General features: G+C 52.5%; 2 protein-coding genes and 1 long non-coding RNA gene across 6 annotated transcripts; 1 reads left to right on the plus strand and 2 right to left on the minus strand.

Moving 5' to 3' along the window:
- Positions 1-4729: 4729 nt before the first annotated feature.
- On the minus strand, positions 4730-6447 carry NRN1L (neuritin 1 like). Of its 2 annotated transcripts, none has more exons than XM_029925363.1 (3): positions 6080-6447; positions 5254-5362; positions 4730-5121 (listed from the first exon to the last, which is right to left on the minus strand). In XM_029925363.1, the coding sequence occupies exons 1-3, from the start codon at positions 6168-6170 to the stop codon at positions 4836-4838; spliced, it is 486 nt and encodes a 161-aa protein (XP_029781223.1). In that variant the 5' UTR covers positions 6171-6447; the 3' UTR covers positions 4730-4835. The 2 variants fall into 2 exon arrangements, with proteins under 2 accessions (XP_029781223.1, XP_029781221.1); XM_029925361.1 differs by having other exon boundaries at positions 5254-5365.
- A 93-nt stretch (positions 6448-6540) lies between these two features.
- On the minus strand, positions 6541-17905 carry EDC4 (enhancer of mRNA decapping 4). 2 transcript variants are annotated; one of them, XM_029925360.1, is made up of 29 exons: positions 17661-17905; positions 14886-15042; positions 14441-14552; positions 14050-14149; positions 13600-13789; positions 13349-13496; positions 13158-13262; positions 12720-12829; positions 12533-12616; positions 12344-12439; positions 12153-12255; positions 11861-12041; positions 11700-11772; positions 11505-11596; positions 11239-11426; positions 11024-11145; positions 10779-10932; positions 10042-10475; positions 9856-9960; positions 9619-9771; positions 9492-9528; positions 9184-9361; positions 8913-9068; positions 8693-8808; positions 8429-8594; positions 8155-8341; positions 7844-8063; positions 7292-7455; positions 6541-7068 (listed from the first exon to the last, which is right to left on the minus strand). In XM_029925360.1, the coding sequence occupies exons 1-29, from the start codon at positions 17743-17745 to the stop codon at positions 6876-6878; spliced, it is 4209 nt and encodes a 1402-aa protein (XP_029781220.1). In that variant the 5' UTR covers positions 17746-17905; the 3' UTR covers positions 6541-6875. The 2 variants fall into 2 exon arrangements, with proteins under 2 accessions (XP_029781220.1, XP_029781219.1); XM_029925359.1 differs by having other exon boundaries at positions 9184-9364.
- On the plus strand, positions 11318-15255 carry LOC115280459. 2 transcript variants are annotated; one of them, XR_003903792.1, is made up of 3 exons: positions 11318-11467; positions 11894-12133; positions 15108-15255. It is a non-coding gene; the product is annotated as an uncharacterized LOC115280459 (long non-coding RNA). The 2 variants fall into 2 exon arrangements; XR_003903791.1 differs by lacking the exon at positions 15108-15255 and having other exon boundaries at positions 11894-12225.
- Positions 17906-18338: the final 433 nt, after the last annotated feature.

Here is an 18338-nt window from a genome sequence, read left to right on the forward strand (position 1 = left end):
TCAAGTCGCTTTGAAAAAATTGATACCATTAAGACTTCTCTGTAAGGGGTACCTGGGTGGCTCAGTCGGTTAAGAGTCCAACTTTAAGAGTCCAGCTTCAGCTCAGGTCATGATCTCGTGGTCGGTGCGTTTGAGCCCCGTGTTGGCTCTGTGCTAACACCTCAGAGCCTGGAGCCTGCTTCTGATTCTGTTTCCCTCTGTCTCTGCACCTCCCCTGCTTGCATTCTCTCTCTCTCTCTCTCTCTCTCTTAAAAAATAAATAAACAAAAAAAGTAATGAAGCACATTGGTGGGGACAAGATGGTCTTCTAATAAATGGTGCTGGGACTACTGGATAGTCACGTACCAAAAGGTTAATTTAGACCCTTAGCTTACACCATACATAAAAATTATCTCAAAATGGATCAGTTACATGAATGTATGAGGTCAACTTATGAAATGTTTAGCTGAAAACACAGAACAAAAGATCCCAGGCTAGATCAAGACTTCTTAGATTTGACACTAAAATCAGGATGCATAAAAGAAAACAAATAAATTGGACTTCACCAAAATTCAAAATAAATAAATAAATAAACATTAAAAAAATTTTTAAAGACCTCTATAAATCAGAATTATCTCACTACTTTACAATAAACCAAACTGCAGGGGTAAAAAGTAGATGCCAGCGGTAATAAGGGCATTGTAACCTCCATCCATCTACCTCATTTCAGTCTGCTCATTTGTTAAAATATTGAGTATTTATTTCATACATGCAATTGCCTTTGACTGTATAAGCCAATGTTATACTTTAAACCTAAAAATACATTAACAATAAAACATCATGGTTTGTTTTATGCAGTAGAGTTTCACAAAACTTTTATTTAAGGGACACCTGGGTGGCTTAGTCAGTTGACTGTCCAATTTCAGCTCAGGTCATGATCTTTTCATGAGTTTGGGCCCCACATCAGGTTTGCTGCTGTCAGAGCAAAGCCTGCTTGAGATCCTTTTTATCCACACACACACACACCTGTCCCTTCTCCCACTTGCACTGTCTCTCTCTCTCTCTCAAAAATAAACATTAAAAGGGGTTCCTGGGTGGCTCAGTAAGTTGAGCATCAACTCTTGATTTGAGATCAGGTCATGATCTCATGGTTGGTGAGTTGGAGCCCCGTGTTGGACTCTGTGCTGACAGTGTGGAACCTGCTTGGGATTCTTTCTCCATTTTTCTGTGCCTCCCTACTCATGATCTCTCTCAAAATAAATAAATAATTAATTAAATGTTAAAAAAAAGATTTTATTTAAAAAACACCTTTAGGGGTGCTTGACTAGCTCAATGGAGCAGATGACTCTTGATCTCGGGGTTGCAACTTCGAGCCACATACTGGATATAGAGAATACTTTTTAAAAAAGTAAAAGGGCACCTGGGTGGCTCAGCTGGTTAAGTGCCTGACTCTTAATTTTGGCTCAGATCATGATCTCACAGTTCATAAGATGGAGCCCCAAGTGGGGCTTTGCTGACAGCACAGAGCCTGCTTGCAATTCTCTCTCTGCCCCTCCCCTGCTAGAGCTCTGACTCTCAAAATAAATATTGTTTTAAGCGATAAAAATTTTTTAACTAAAAAAAAAACCTTTAAAAATCACTCCTCCTCTCCCCCTCAAAAAGAACCACTTCCAAAAGTCTAGTGTGATAATTAAGGGCATGGACTTTGGGGCCAAAACACCTGGAATCATATCCCAAGCCCTGACCCTTCCACAGCTATGTGACCTTGGGCAAGACATCTCCCCTCCTTAGGCCTATTTTTCTTATGTTTTATGGGGATCATAACCCTGACTCCACAGAGTTGTTGTGAAGGTTAAAATATGGAATTCTGTGGGGCACCTGGGTGGCTCAGTGGGTTAAACATCAGACTTTGGCTCATGGTTCATGGGTTCCAGCCCTGCACTGGGCTCTGCACTGACAGCTAAGTGCCTGGAGCCTGCTTTAGGTTCTGTCTCCCTCTCTCTCTGCCCCTCCCCAACTTGTGCTCTGTCTTTCTCTCAAAAATAAGTAAACTTTAAAAACTTTTTAATTAAAAAAATAAGTGTCTGACTCTTAATTTCTGCTCAGGTCATGATCTTACGATTTGTGAGATCAAGCCTCACATCAGGCTCTGTGCTGATAGTGAGGAGCCTGCTTGGGGTTCTCTCTCTTCCTCTCTCTCTGCCCCTCCCCTGCTCGCTCGCTCTCTCTCGCTCTCTCTCTCAAAAATAAATAAATAAACTTAAAAAAATAATATGGAATTCTAGGGTTTATGAAGCTTAGAAATCCACATAACACCCCAGTTTTAGAGATATTAAGCAAATTCATTCAACAAATATTTATTGAGCCCTTGCTACAGGGCCCTGAGATGAAGAGGTATGTTGATACAGAAAGACTCTGCTCAGTACATTCAGCCCCCAGGCTCTACCCTGAACAATAAGCTTTTCCATGGCCACAGAGCTGTAAATGTAAGACACATCATCACCATGATGCTCTGGGATGGGCAGATGTCTGGGGTGCAGTCTGCCAATCAGCGCCCCCTCCCCTCCAGCTCTGGGATAAAACATACAAAGCTCTTAAGCCCTTGGCCAGAAAGCAGATTCTATCCCCAGCCCCATGCACACTCCAGGTCATTCAATTCCAGGGAAAAGCAAGGACTTAGGGAGCAAAAACCAGGGGAAAGTAGGACACAGCAGGAGGATAGTAATCCTTCTGATGGCTAGCCAACACAGTTGGGCCCCTGCTCCTGGCCACCCACCAACATTGGCTCTGAGAAGACTTTTGGGGATTGGATCCCCAGCATTATCCTTCCCAAACTATGCCCAGGCTTGGTAAGGGGGCTGTCCCAATTGTCATATCCTCTGTGCTGAGGTCGTTGTTCTCTGTCCAAGTGCTTATTGATATAACACTTTCTATGCTAGGCTTAGAGATTCTTTCATGCTACAGACTTCTACAAGTGCACCCTTTATACCCAACCTGAAATTGGGTGCTAGCGACATAAAGAGTGAAGGATTCTGACCCAGACCCAGAGAGTAACAAGTCAGTGTTACCAGTATTGAGACAGAAGACAGCTGGGGAGCTGTGCAGCTCTGTGGGAGGCTTCTGATTCAGCTTGGAGTCAGGATTATGAAAGAGGTGATACTGAACAAGAAAAGGAGTTCACCAGAAGGATATAGGAAAGGGTATTCTGAGTACAGAGAATAAATGTACAAAGACCCAAGGGAATAAAAGGCTGGCATTTCCTTCTGGAAAATTCTGGTGGTCAAAGGGGGGCAGTTGTGGGAGGAGTTTTCTCCTGAACTTTGTTCTTCAAGTGATGTGAGAAGATGTGTAATGACTGGTTGGCAGATAGAAGTAGCGATAAAAGTACAGGTGAATGAAGCACAGAAGTAAAGGTTGGGCAGAGAGAGCTGTCTAACTGGAATGGGAACGTGTTTGGGAAACATGGATGAAGTAGGGCTCCTACACGTGAGCATGGAGGTCTCTGGAGGCACCTATCACCCTGGAGCCAAACAATGGTTCAATTAGGCCTGATTCTATCCTGGGAACAATAGCTCCCCAGCGTGGGCGTTAGTGTATTCCTAGTCTGCAAGCTCTTAAGACCAACCCGGATTCTTTTGGACCTTTCTTGTAAAGCCCTGTCCAACTCAGCCCAATCCATGCTGACCTCTTCTATCACGCCCACCACATGCCTTCCCTGAAGCCTCCCCTGATGTCAGGGTCTAGGTAGGCACATCACTGCTCCATGCTCAGATAGGAGGGAGTCGCAGGAGTAGACTGAATCAACTGTGGGCAGAGCTGGCTTATGTACGGCCTCACAGAATGACGGCTTCATAGAATGAAAAAGAGCTTAACATCACAATCAGTTCTCAATTTTAAAAAATGGTGAATAAAGTCGAGGGAGTGTGAGCAGAAGTCAGTGAGTTCATGGTACCGCCCACACAAGTCACGGGGAGGTGGTGGAAGATTGCGAGGGGCTCTCACTCTCTCTGAAGATCCTCCTTCTCTCAGGATTCTGCCCATGCAGACTCTTGCTCTTCACCAGAGTGGACAGGGGCTCCTCACACACCACATGCTCATTCCATGCTTCCAGAAAGTCTTCTGGGATTGACTTCACACTGCATACCTCTTCTCAAAGAACAAGCTTGAGTAGAGTCCAGAGAAATCCTCATCATGACCCAGTTTCTGCAGCTCCAGGTAGCCTCAGGGACTTGAATACAGACCCCAGCAGGGACTCCCCACTTTCTTGAACAGGCTCCCCTCAAGTAGTTCAGGACCCCAGAGAGGGAGAGGACAGAGCACTTAATCTGTCTCGAAGGCTAAGGTGGTAGTTAGCAGAGGGAGGAGAGGGCATGGCAGGAACCTGAAGGCTATCATGTGGGGATGCGGGTGGACTGCCTTGAGGGGGGTGGGGTGAGGTGGTATACTCCACCCTCTCACATTGCCTGTAAAGGACAGGATTGGAAGGGTGGGTAGGGGTAGGAATGCCAGCTTGGGAGAACAGAGGAAGGCTGTGCATTCCTGCAGATTTCAGGTCACCAGCAGAGCTCTTAGAACCTGCACACAATGGAAAGCTTTACACAGCCAGCCCTGGGAAATGAGTGTCTGTAAGTAGAAAGATTGAGTCCCCTGTGGCAGCCGTGGGCCCCACCCATCCAGTCCTGGGGATCAGCTTCTGTACGCCTCCTCCCCAGCCAAGCAGGCTATACACAGAAGAAAGGAAGGAGCTTAGTACAAATATAAATGCCTTTAATGAAAGCCAAGGGCACTCTGCAGAGCCCCGGCAGCAGCCACCAGAGCAGGGTAGGAGGCAGGGTGCCGCCACTCCACCAGACTGACTAGGCCAGAGGCCCCAGGAGGCAGGCGAGTGCCAGAGCAGCTGCCAGCAGTGGGAGTGCAGGGGCTGGGCTATGTGCAGATGATGCTGCCTGCAGTGTCTCCTGGTTGGTCTCAGGGCCTGTGCCGCGCTCCCTAATGCGCACGGGGGTGCCACACAGAGCATGCAAGTTATCTGGGTGTGGGGCCCGGCGAGCTTCTTGCTGTAGTGACTCCCACACGGCAGCAGCCTCCTCTGGACAGCGCAACAGGACTCGGGAGGCACAGATGTGGAAGTCATTCCAAGACCTGTTAAAGGCTTGGGGTTAGGGTCATTAGGTGGGGCAAAGGGACTTTTCCAATGGGAAGGATAAGGTTCAGGCCCCAAGGGTGGTGGTGATGGTCTGGTGATCAGGCGGCTGTCTTCACACCTGCCCTTACCTGCAGACAGTCTCCAGCTCGCCTCCAATGCCCATGCTGTCCCCCAAGCGGATGAGACACTCAGCAAAGCCCTGGTATATGGTGTCACAGCCCCCTGGGCCTGTTGCAGCTGCTGCCAGAGGAGATACAAGGACCAGGGGTGGGGGGGGAGAATGGTTGATAGGATGAGCCGCCTTGCTCTCCTTCCCTGCCCGGCCCCCAGGGGCTTGTTTACCTGCACGTGCTCTGGGGACATGACTCAGCGTGAAACAGAGGTACCCAAGGGAATCAAGGGGCACACCTGGGGAGCACCTGCACTGAGCCTCCCCCCAAGATGCAACGGGGACAGGATATGTAGAGAAGGGGAAGAAGGTATCTCATTGTCCCAAGGGGCTGACTCTTCCTTTGAGCTTCTAGGGCTGCAGGCCAGGTGAGGAAGTTCCAAGGGAAGGAGTCAGGACACAGAGAGGCAGAGTCTACTCTACAAAGACAGGTGTTTACAGCCAGATAGAGCAGGATACAGGGGTCGGGATCCAGGTGAGACCCTAACAGAGGACCTCAGGGGTCCCACATCTGGTCTAGTAGTCAGAGCCTTTATCTCCATTTATCAGAACGCAGGCTGTGGAATTTCAGGATCCTTCCCCACGATTAGTCCTCAGTTCATGCCCATTTTGCATCGTAAGCCACTGGCACACATTATTCCCTCCCTGAAGCCCTCGCACCTCCTCTCCAACCTGGTTCTTGGCACTCAAGAAGGCTGTGCCTCAGCTCCTACACACCCTATACCCAGACTGGGGAGAGGGTGTGCTGCCCAGCTGCCAAGCTGGGTCCCCACTCCCGCACTCACCAAGTGGTAGCAGCAGCAGCAACAGCCCCAGCACACCGGATGGTTGGGGCAGTCGCTGGCGGTGGTGACAGGAGCAATAGCTGCGCATCATCCCCGGCTGGGAGCCTAGTGCTTGAGCTAGCAGCTTGGAAGCGCAGCCCTTCGGCCCAGCCCCCGGAAGAATGGCCTGTGATTGGATGGGAGTTGGGGGCGGGGCCCAAAGGCAGCTAGCGGCCCCGCCCTATACCAAGATAAGCAAAGGCAGATCGGGACCAGAGAGAGCAGGGGACATAGGCCTTGCAGAGCTGACCCCAGGGCCCTTGTCTCAGGGACGGAGAGGGGTTTCTGGGAAGTCACTTGTGCAGATGAGGGTGAGTGTCCAGGCACCTGGGTTAGCCTAGACATAACTCCACACAGGGAGGAGACAGAGGAGAGAACAGAGGTCCTTACCAAAGTTACACCAAAAGCACACACATACTCCATTTTATTCCAAAAGCATTTAATTGAATTTCTCAATTTTTCAAAAACAAAAAGATCCAAATCGGAGATAAAAAGGAATATGGAAAATTCAACTCCAGTCGTGTCACGATCTCAGGAGTCATGCTCCAGGCATGGCAGAACCCAAGAAGGCACAATACCCACCCTGGGCCCAGCCAAAACCTGCTGGCTACCACAACCTGTAGACCACAGCCAGTGGTCTCCCCTCAAACACCCCAGAGGTGGGAGCCTAAGCAGGTAAAAGGGCAGACACTGGCCTAAGCCTGTCTGCTGGCCTTTAGTGTCCCCACCATCCCCACCCTGGGCAAGGCAGGCTTAGCTAAGGGAGGCTAGGGGTTACAAGGCCATGCAGCATGAGGCTGAGACGCCGGGCCACTTTGCCAAGTGAGTTGTGTGGCTCAGCCTGCAGGAACTGGAAGAGCTTCTGGCGCACCTGGGCCATGACGGAGCCCATGTGGTCCCGAGTGATGGGGTCACTGTGGTCCAGGTGCATCACAGCCTCTTCCAGGTAGCTGTAGTGGAAGAAAAGGACAGGATACAGGTGGACTCTGGCAAATCAGAGCGCCCCCTGGTGGTACTGAGGCCCAGAGGGCCTGCTGACAAGAGGGGGGACCTCAAAGCCTGAGATGGGTGGGACAGAGGTGGAGAAAATTAGGAAGCAGGGTAAGGCAGAAGTCTCTGCTTTGAACTGCTCCCCAACCTTCACCCAGCCTGTCTCCTGATGAGTCCGCTCACCTGAGCTTGAGGTCAGTTCGAGTACCAAGGTCAGAGGCCAGCTGCTGGATGAGGGAAAGGAGCACAGGCTGGGAGAGTGGGCAAGGTGGCTGTCCAAAAACCTGCCCTGGGTCCACAGTTTCACACACATACAGCACCAGATTCAGGTCAGCAGCCGTCAGGGCCTAGGGTAAGAATGGTGTTTACAGCTAACGTCAGAATGGAATACCTGCTGTCTGGCTGTGTGGCCAGGGAAACAATGACCAGGGTAGGGTACTGAGTGCTCCAGAGGAGGATGCTCAGGGCCCCAGAGACAGTAATGTAGGGCTGTGTTGTTACTTGAAGGGATCAGGAAAGGTTTCCTGAGAAGGGTGGTCATGAAGCAAGGCAGACTGAGGCAGAAAGACCCTGGAACCAGGCAGAGGGGAAAGGAGGGGAAATAGGCAGAAAGTCCTAAGAGAACCAAGAATAGCCTACTGGGGCCAGACTACCCAGAGCTTGACAGGTAGAGTATGGTACGTAGGCCTTGTCAGGAGACACCTGACCCTTACCGGGACCTAATGCCTGGCATACCTGCTGGAAGGCCTGATTGAGGTGGCCCTGCTGCAGCAGCTGTAGAATATGGGCTTGCTGGGCCTGGCAATCGAGGTGGGCAGCAGGGACAGGTGTGCCAGCAGCTGAACGCATAGCCTGCATGATGCTGGAGGTGACCGCGGCCTGTTGCTCCTTAAGTGCTACACTCACCTCACCTTTAACAATGCGTTGTACCTGTGCTAAAATCGACTCCTGCAGGCTGCAATGGGAAGTGAGGAAGGTAAGGTAGACAACAAGTCCGGTTTGGCACTTTCCAAACACACCACCTTGCCAGCACTCTGCCCACATACCTGCCCACAGCCACGTGCAGCTGGTGCTGCACCTCAGCTCGAACGCTGCTGGATACAGTGGCTGCCATCTGCTCAGTGGCACCCTGCAGTGTGCTGACCAGGCCTCGCAGCTGGGCCAACACGGGCTCCCGCGCCTCCTGTTCTCGTGCCTTCCGGCTCTTCATGTGGCTCTCTAGCTGCTGCAAGTCTGAGAGGTGACCACAAGGGTCATGAGAGGGATAGTGGGGGAAAGAGGGACAGCCCCTCCTACCCTGAAGCATATGACCCCACTCACATTCTTGCGTGCCCAGTCGGAAGCTATCATTGATCTGCTGGAACATAGCCTGGCAGCTCTTCTCAAAGGCTGGCAGTACCACGCTCTGGAAGGCTTCACGGTAGGCAGCCTGCATCGGCCCCTGTAATGTGTCTGCAGCTGCTCGGGCAATGGCATCTGTCAAGTTCTGGGGGCAGAGGGAAGGCTGAGTTGAAAGGCTGAGCCCAAGTTGGCCTGACCTGGCCCACCAACCACCAACCTCTCTCATCTGGGGCTCTACAGCACCTTGGACTTTAGTAGCTTGGAGATATTCTCTTTCATGCTACCCTCCACAGCTGTGAGCTTGGTGGCCACAGAGTTGCTCAGCTGGCCTGCCACTGGCTCCAGACTCCTGGAGATACCTGGGGCAGGGTGAGGAAAAATAGGTAGAGCCATGAAAGGCAGCTTGACAGATAGGAAGCCCCACTCCCACTGGCCCACCCTGAAGTCTCCATGAAAAGCTCACACGGAGGCACTGTCTTCTTGATCTCATCCCGTATGCTGCGCTCTAGCCGTCCGGCTACAGCTGAAGACAGTGCCTGGGACAGCTGTTGTGTCAGCTGCTCCTGCAGCTGCCCACCCCGCTGCTGCCCCTCAGCTAGTGCTCGCTCCAGCCGCCGCTCTGTGTTGTGGCTAAGGAAGAAGCCTGAAGTAGGTCCCACATCCCTTTCTGGGGCCAAGAAGGCCGCCGCTACCCCAATTCCTGTGCTGTGCCATGCAACAACCCAAAAGGATACGGTCTTGCTCGTGCCGTGACTCTAGGGCGCGTTCTACGTGGCCTGTGACGGTGCTCTGCAAGCCTTCAAGTTGGGTGCAAAGACGCTGCAGCAATTCTTCTTGGCTGTGCCGTAGCTCTGCCAGCTCTCTCTGCTGTTGCCAAATTAGTGCTGGCCAGTCTTCAGGAGGTTCTGCCATCTGCTGGGAGCACTGACAATCAGGTGATGCTGCCCATACATTCTCACTCACCAGACCAGGGAATGGCCCAGAGCCCTTCCCACCCTCACAAGGAGGACTCCAGAAATAAAAAAGGTGTTATTTCACTTACCTGGTGTTCCATGAGCCGGGATCCCGCAGCCGAATCCCTGCCGTGGGCAAGAAGTACCTCAGGCCACGTCAGGCACAGCAGCCTGGGGACCACCCCTCTCCCTGGCCCCAGGACCCCAACCCCCTACCCATCATCTTTCTTGCCCTTTCTCTTAAGCTTGGGTGAGGCTCGAGGAGACCCCTTGGTTTTCCAGTCCTTGGCTGGCAGCCGTGGAGTGGGAACTTTGGTGCCAAAGCCCCCTGCAGTGGAGGCAAGGCTGGCCACCTCATCATCGTGGTCACTATAGGAAGGGGAGAGAGAAAGATAAGCACTGACCCACTTGCTGGCCCTCCCTATGAGAGGAATAGTGTAGGATAGCACCTACCTTTGCTCAGCACTGGCATCCTGGCTATCGTGTTGCTGCAACAGGTGATAAGGTGGTCGGTGGAAGGCCAGGCTCTTGTGCTTCTCCTGAAGGCCATTCCTGGGACTGAAGGAACAGACCGACTCAACAGTGGATGACTATCTGAAACCCCTACCACAGCACACTTTCTCCTGCCAGGCTCCTCACCTCTCTGCCAGGCTGCTGCAGGTCTCACGAGTAATGTCTGGTGCCGTAGGCCAGACCTGATTGTCAGGGGCTGTGGCCTCCTGGGTCAAGGCTGCCTCCAAAAGGGAAGGGGTACTATGCCGATCCCCATCCCCAGGGCCTCCATCCAGGCCAAGCTGAGAGCCAAGCTCAGGCCCTGGTCGGGGCCGTGGGGACAGCAGGTGTAGTGCTGAGGCAGCTGAGGCCATACTGTCTGGCTCAAGGCCCTCAGGAGCAGAGGAGACAAAACCACGGGACAGGGCCTCAGATGCAATCTCAGGGATGTCCTGGGACAGGGCAGTGGAAGCTGAGGAGATAACATCAGGGGAGCGGGTGCGGCTGGGGGAAGCCTGGGGTATCCCCAGGGGCTCCACTTCCTGCAGCTCCAGTGATAATGCAGAGGCAGCAGTAGGCACCTGAGGTGGAGCAAAAATGGGACTTAGGTGGTGGTATGTGGGGATGGGGTAACACAGAGATGATGCCCTGACGTTTGTGGAGACGAACACTGGAGTGGGGGATGCAGGTCAAAAATCCCACAGCCCAGGAGCAGAGGACGTGGGAATATAGGATATAGGTTGAGAAGCTGCCCTCCAAGGAACAGGGGAGGCTGGAATGACCTCAGCAAAAGACCTCAGGTGCTATGGGAGTAGAGTGCCACCAAGCTTCCTACTACCATATACTTGCCACTATGCACTTCATACACACCCCTACACACACACCTGTCCAGGTGCTTTGGGAGTCAGTTTGTCAGCTGGACCTGGGAGCAGGCTGGGCAAAAGGCTGCGTGGGCTTGCCTGCAGGCTGCTGCTGCTGCTCATTGTCAGACTTCCATCCAGCTGCAGCTTGGGGCTCAAAGTCAGCTCCTCGGGTGGCCTGGTGGCAGGAAGGCTGAGGTGTAGCAGCCAGAGCTTGGTATCACCTGGTACCAGCCCCTGCCATCCCCCAACTCTGAGCCTCACTTTACCTGGGCAGGGAGGGGTCCACAGCTGAGGTACTACTCATGGCAGACACAGCTGTAAGAGAGGAGGAGCTGGAGCTGGAGCTGGAGCTGGAGCTGGAGCTGCTGCTGCTAGGGGAGGCAGTGATCTGGGAGGAGGCAAGGGATCAGCACTTTATGGCTTTCAGGCAGGACATTCCTGGGTTCTCTGCCCTGAGCCCCATACCCCTTCACCAGTATACCTGCTGCAGGGAGGTGCTAGGTGTCATAAAGGCGTCAGGTGTCATCAACTTGGGCTTGGTCTCACTGCTCAGACTAAGGAAGTCAGCAGGTGCAGGTAGCTCCACTATGCGTCGGAGGTCAGGCTGGGAACCTTGGGTAGCTGACCCCAGGCCCTCAGAGCCCAGTTCAGGCCGAGACTCTCCAAATGCTGTGGGGAAAGCTGCTACTTGAGTCAGATCTCAGAACCTGGTCAGTCTAACCGGCTTCCCTTTTAGTTCTCACTCACCGAAGTCCTCATGGGCAGTGTGGGTGGGGAGTGGGGCCACCACATCAGGGTTCAGCTGTGGCTGGAAACGAATCTGCACGTCTTGCAATGCCCTATAGGCAGAGAAGAGACTAGGAGAGGACTCAAAGGGGCGAGCAGCAGTAGGGTGGGGAGGGGCACAGACAGGGCACAGGTGAGTCTTCCCAACATACTCACTTAGTATGCACACAGAAGAGTTTGATGAGCACACCAGCTGCAGACTCCATGGCACCAGTCCCGTGGGTCCCATCTACAGAAACAGTGTGGGCAACTAAGCCTTGGCCCTCTATGACTCCATACTTCCCCACGTACATATACCCTGACCTGAAGCAGCTCACCAGCCCCTAAGCTGTCGTTCTCTTCCTCAGCAGGTAGCACTTCAGTGTGCCGCATCCGACAGCGACTCACAACCTGGATACCAAAGCTCAGTACAGGATGGGTGAGCAGGAACTCGGAGATGGAGCTGAAGCAGGCACGGCCCTCCTCCTGGTTCTGCAGCAGCTCCATCACGTAGAGGACCTGCACAGAGAGTAAACTCACAGCTGATCTCTGTGAGGGCTGTGGATGTGCCCAACACCCCTGCTGCCCTGATGATGCCAGCTCTGCCCAAGGTGCCCTACTATAGGTTACCTTCCGTTGCACATCGCTGAGAATAAGATATTCGGCTGAGAGGTCCAGGCAAACCTTGAGGCTGGGAGGTACACTCACTGAGCTAAAGATATCTGGGGAAAAGCTGAGGGGCCAAGGAGGCGGGATTAATGAGACAGAGTGGAAATAACCCACATCCATAACCCTGCTGACACTAGCCAGCCTCTGCTTACCGAATGGTCTGCAGACAGGTCCAGGACACTGTGCACCACATCTTTAGCTCCCGATTCTGGTCAGCGCCAGTAATGAGAAACCTCCAGAATGGGACTCTGCAAAGCAGCAAGGCATCGAATAGCTGGTTGGGCCCCCTACTGGAGAACAAAGGTCTAGCCCACCACCCACCTGCCTGCCCACTCACTCACTCAGGGTCCTGTTTCTTATGGTTGTCACAGAATAGGAGGCAGGAAAGGGACCTCCCATCATGAGGCTTCCATTCGTGCAGACACCTCAAAGAAGACAGATGATGGGCCTTAGTGAATGATCTGGTCCTCACCCTGGGGTGGGGGTGGGGCGGGGTTGTGTGGCTCAGTCCTTCAGGCTCTGCCTTACCTTGGTTCATCCTGTCCCTCAATGTATATCTGCCAGAACTTGACAAAGCCATCATGGCTTGCGGTAGCCAGGACAGTCCCATCAGGTGAGAGGGCCCCTTCACTTAGACACTGGAAAGAACCCAAAGAGCCTGGCTTTGCCATCTGCCTAGAGGTGGGAGCAAGCCCTTCTCAGGTGAGGATGGTAGTGAGCTGAGCTGACCCATGGTAGATGTGTACGTTTTTATGAAAGACTGACTAAATGGAGGATTGTACAGAAGATCAGACCCCCAGGGTGCAGCCAGGTTAGGCAGGCGTTCCATAGGTAAGGGTCACTTTGTGTTCAGAGTTCCCACGGGCAGAGTGCCAGGAAAGCTGGGTGGGCTAGTGTGTTCAGGGAAGAGATGAGGGACGTAAGGAAAAGTGGGGAGAGCAAGGAGGCAGTCAGTTGCAGGCTTACTGTGCTGTGGCCTTTGACCACGATGAAGCCTTGCTTGATCTGGCTGACACGCACGGGCCAAGTGCTGTGGTTGGAGCGGAGCATGTCCAGGTCCCACACCTCAGCCTGAAGGGTACAAGATGAGTGTTCAGCCCATGTTCACACCATGGCCGCTCTGTCTCTTCCTCTCCCCTCACGCGTGGTTCCCTCACCCGGTCCTCATGCAACAAGGCCACTGTTGGGCTGCCCTCCTCACAGCAGTCCTCACTCTCCTCAGGGATGAAGGGGCACCAGATGATCCTGCGGAAGTGGTTTAGTGGTGTACCCTCTGGCTGCTGGATGTGGACCAAGATCTCTTCTCTGGGCAGGGTGTTAAGGGCTAAACAGGTGGATGATGAGGTGTGTCTGGCAGCCTCAGACCCACCCACCTTTCTTCAGTCCGTCCTACCCCAGAAAAGGATACTGAATTTTGCCATTAACTAGAGCCAAGCGCCACACAAACAGGTTGCCTGCCTCATCCAGGCAGGCCAGCTGTGAGGAATTGAGGTGTGCAAAGGCCAGATCAGCCACACTGCCTGTGAAGCCCTTCAGCAGGGTCCGCTCCGAAGTGCTGACACTGATCACCCGCACCATCGCTGAACCATTGTTGGCAGCTGGAATCAGAAGAGTAGCAGGCCATGAGTAAGGCCCAGGGAGCGGCAGAGAAGCCCTGCCCTTGCCTGCCTCATTGCTACTACCAGTCTCAAGCTCAGTTTTCCCACTTGGCTCCCCAAGGCCTGTCTGAGGTGGGGGCAGCACAGAAAAGCCTTCTATTGTACCCTAAAGGCTGAGTGGGCTAAGTGGCCTGATACTGGATTTGCATCTCTGAGGCTTCTAGCAGAACACCCCCCTCCTTTCCCCTGCCCCTACTCACCCCGAATGGCATAGGCCAAGAAGGAGTTGGACACAGCAATCAGGTTGCCATAGTAGTATTTCTGCTCCCAGTCATACTTGGCCACAGGCTGGATTTTCACCTGAGAACCAAGGGTGAGGAAGGTCATAGAGGCTGAGGGCTAGGGTAGCTCTGCCAGAGTCCAGTGGGTCCACAGCATCTCTGGGGACAGGAGATGCCACATGTATGAGCCTAGCCACCCATTCACAACTCTTGGGGCCAGATTCCCACAAAGACTTGGCAGCTAACCCTGGCTTCCTGAGACTGAGGCACACTACCTGTGGTCCCCATAAGAACTGGCAGCATGGGGTAGGGGAGGGAGAGGCTGAACATGCCCCCATCCACCATACATGCCACACATCCTGGCACCCACCTTGTTGCTGCCCCGTGCCTTGCTTGAGATGCTAGAGTCACTGCTGGCCACAATCTCCACCTCCTTGGCCAAAATCCCAATGCATGTAGAGCTGTCATCTCCTGAGAGGCAGCTGTGGGGAGGGGTGAACAAGCTTGATTCCTGTTCCCACAAAGTCTCAATGGACAGGGTTGGGAGGGGGAGAGAATACAATCACTCTGGTAAAGGTGTCAAGTCCCAGATGCTCAGCTACACCTGATCTGCTGGTCCCCAAACCCACAGTTTTCTTTGCTCACCTCCCTCCTTGGTAATGGGCCTATTTCCATGCTAAAATGAAAGCTAAACTTCAGATCCAGGCCAAGCTCTTTGGCTTGTCCTTTCCTCTCACTCTAGTACAAATATAATGTGGGTAAGTGTACCATCCCAAAGACCCCAGTACCACCACTGCCCTTTCCCAGACACTCACATGACCTGCTTTTCCTGAAGGTTAATAGGTGGCATGGCCCGGACAATAGGCTTGTTTGTTGAAGTACCATCACCTGAGCAGAGGGGGTCTGGGACCAGAAGCCCATTGAGATCCCCATTGTAGGCATTAGATGGCCGCTGGCTCTCTGCACTGGGACCTGGGAATAGAAAGAGCTGCTCTGATAAGGCTGTTCCACATACCCACTGGCCTCTCTCCCTGCAGAACTTCATTCAAGACCCATGAGCTGCTCTAAGAACATTCCACTGAGGGAACCATGTCAGTGTGGAGGAGGGTCCTTGGTTCATCTTTTTTCTATAAACTCTGATAGTTCACTCAGTCTCTGCCAAGACCAAGGATATGCATGGGGCTCTTCTACCTGAAGGAATAGTAAAGCTATCAATAATTAATTAATATCAATTAATCAAGTATCAATTAATACTTAGGCTCAGGTTGGCACAGAGGGACTCTGTATACTTGAGGGAAGTCATGGGAAGGGTCAGGACAGACTTTATATGCCATCACAGCCTGTGTGGCAGGAATACACAAATAGGAAAGGTGGAGATAAAACAAGCCACAGAGGTCTCAGGTATAAATCTTGGGTGCTTACATTTTCCCTGTAGCAATGAGAGCCACAGAAGAGTCCCTCCCTCTCCCTCTCCCCCCACCCTCTCTCTCTCTCTCTCTCTCTCTATATATATATATATATACATAATTTTTAATTTTCTTGGGAGACAGCCTGCATGCACATGAGCAGGGAAGGGGTAGAGGGGGAGAGAGAGAATCCCAAATAGACTCCACGCTCAATCCCATTACCCTGGGATCACGGCCTAAGCTGAAATCAAGATTCAGAAGCACAATTGGCTGAGCAACCCAGATGCCCCTAGAGAGCCACAAAGGAGTTTTAAATAGGGAGGTAACATGGTCTGCTATGGCCAGAAGATTGACTGTTTTAAGGCCGCATGTAGCACAGTTGAGAATCCAAGTAAGAGATACCAGGTCCTAGACCAAGATAGTGGTAGAAGGTAGAGAACTAAGATGGACTCCTAATGCATGAAAGGACACCAATAAGATGTGGAAGTAAGAAAGAAAGGAATCTGCTCCTCACAGAAATGGCTCAGAAGAAGACACCTTGGGCACGTAAACTCAGAAAGAATGGACATGAAGGAGTTGGACAAAGTGGAGAGAGACTCTAGGATAGGGTGCGTAGTAATTGGGAAAGACAACATTTGTTTGCTATTTGCTGTTTCAAGCACCCTCATAGGCTCAGACACCACCCTAAAACTCCCAGGTGACAGACTAGGGCTCCACATTGAAAAACATGGCAAGTTTCTAGTAACAAAACAGTATGGGGTCTGACAGGGTCCTCCAGTGAGAGGAGACAAGCAAGAGCTACTTGGCAAACTGGGCGATTAGGTACCAATCAATAAATAAGAAATTAAGTGGAAAGCTTGCAAGCCACTTCACTTGGATCAGAGCCACTTTAGCCACTCTCCCTCCCAGGCAGGCTACCATGAGGACAAACAAGCTACAAAATATTGTCCACATTAGACTCTACCAAAGCTTTGTGCAGTCTAGTCTGCACAGGGTTGATGAGCAGGAGAGTTCCAAGCCAAGCTCATAAGTAAAGGGAGCATACACTCCAGGTCTGGGACGAAATGCTTTGTGATTTCAGGCAGCAGACGGATTTTCCTCAAGGCTAAGGGGCAGTTAAACCAACCCAGTGTGAGCACCAGTGCCTGCTTCCAAAAGCAGCCAATTTGGGCCTCCCAGTAGGTTTAAGAACAGGGTCTGAGGAAACACCAATTCTCAGCTGTGGTCACTGCATACCCATACCACCATCACTAGCCAGTCTTTCACCCACTACAACTTTTCACAGGTTTCTGAACCTGCCAGGAAACTGTAGTGCCTTCAATTTCTTCTTTGCAGAATGCCATTCCTGACACTCAATCACCTGTTCATATTATAACACCCAGATTAAACACGATCTTCGGTCTCAGATCTGTTCTCAGGCACTCCCCAGCCCCAACCTCATCTACCATATCTCTATCATAGTACCAAAATACTCCTTTTTTTCAATGACACCTCCATGACATTACAACCTCATTAGTTCTCTATGTTCTCAGGGTTCTTTGAGGGCAGGAGCAGCTCTGAGGTATCACTGCAAGCTCAAGTAAAGTTTAAATAAATAGAAATAAACTAGGGCTTGCAAATGTTTGTAGCCTAATCCAATCAGTGCCATGCAGTCTGTGATTTCTTTAATCCCAGATAGACATAGAATTGGGGCTGGCCATCTTCCTTCTGAAAATCAGTTTTAGAACAGCAGACCTGGAGTCTGTATTTCAGAGTAAAGGGCAAACTGCAGAGGGGGACCAGCGGGTCCTCAGCATAGCGCCTAGATCTAGACCCGGAACTCCGCGTAAGCAGCCCAAACCAGGCCTCTGAACTATGGCACAAGAATAGGGGAACCTGAGCTAGTCCCAGGAACACTAAAGACCTTGGGGCCAGGACACGAACGGAGCCCTGAGGATTCAGAGCAGGAGCCTCACCTTCAGCAGAGGCTGAAGGACGAGGCAGAACGGCCCAGCTCCAGGATGGGAAGGGATTTGCACCCTTCAGGGGCACGCTCAGCAATTTACCGCTCCAACCCTCATCTTCCCTCACCAGTCAGGCGGATGAGGAATTGGTCTGAGGGATCTGTGGGCACTGGGGGCGGCCCAGACCCACGCAGCCCTTCTGCCCGCTCGCCGAGGGCCCACCCCCGGTGCGCTGGCTCACCCCCCGCGGGCCGGTCCAGCTTGAGGATGTCCCGCAGGTGCTGCGTGGCGTCCTCGATGTCGATGCTCGCGCAGGAGGAGGCCATGGGCCCAGGCGCAGGCGCCTCGTCCACGCCGCTTTCGTTCCGCTCCCTTCGCGCACAGTGCAGTCGCCTATAGCCCTGCCAGAACCTGACAGCAGGACACCGGTCACTAAACTCGGTCCGCCCGCTGCCCGCAAACCACCGCCCGCGCTGCGTCCCTGCACCCCACCTGACCCACCAACCGCCTCCACTTCCGGCCCGCAGGAGCTCTGGCTCCCGGAACCGGCGTAGGGTGGAGAAGAAAGGTTCCGGGCTGGGGGCGGAAGCTTCACCCCTCCCAGACCCTTTGGTCAACGGGTGAGGCAAAGCAAATGGTGAGGCCGCGTAACCCTTCGTTTAGGGCCGAGGCAGAGCAAATGTCCACGTACTGGACTGCCCAAATCCCTGTGCACCTCAGAACATCCCGTCCAGTTTATGTCCATTACCAGAACATGGACTCATTGAGTCCAAAAATGTATCAATTTAGCCACCCACGTTACAGTCCCTCAGACCCTCCCCAGGAAATAGGTGAATTGGTAGGACCCTAGGTCTCCCCTTTGGGAAATGGGGCAGGGCGACTCAAGGTCTCAAGGGAATCGTAAGCCCAGGAATTGCAA

Source organism: Suricata suricatta, chromosome 16, assembly GCF_006229205.1.
Source record: "Suricata suricatta isolate VVHF042 chromosome 16, meerkat_22Aug2017_6uvM2_HiC, whole genome shotgun sequence".
Classification (NCBI taxonomy): Eukaryota; Metazoa; Chordata; class Mammalia; order Carnivora; family Herpestidae; genus Suricata; species Suricata suricatta.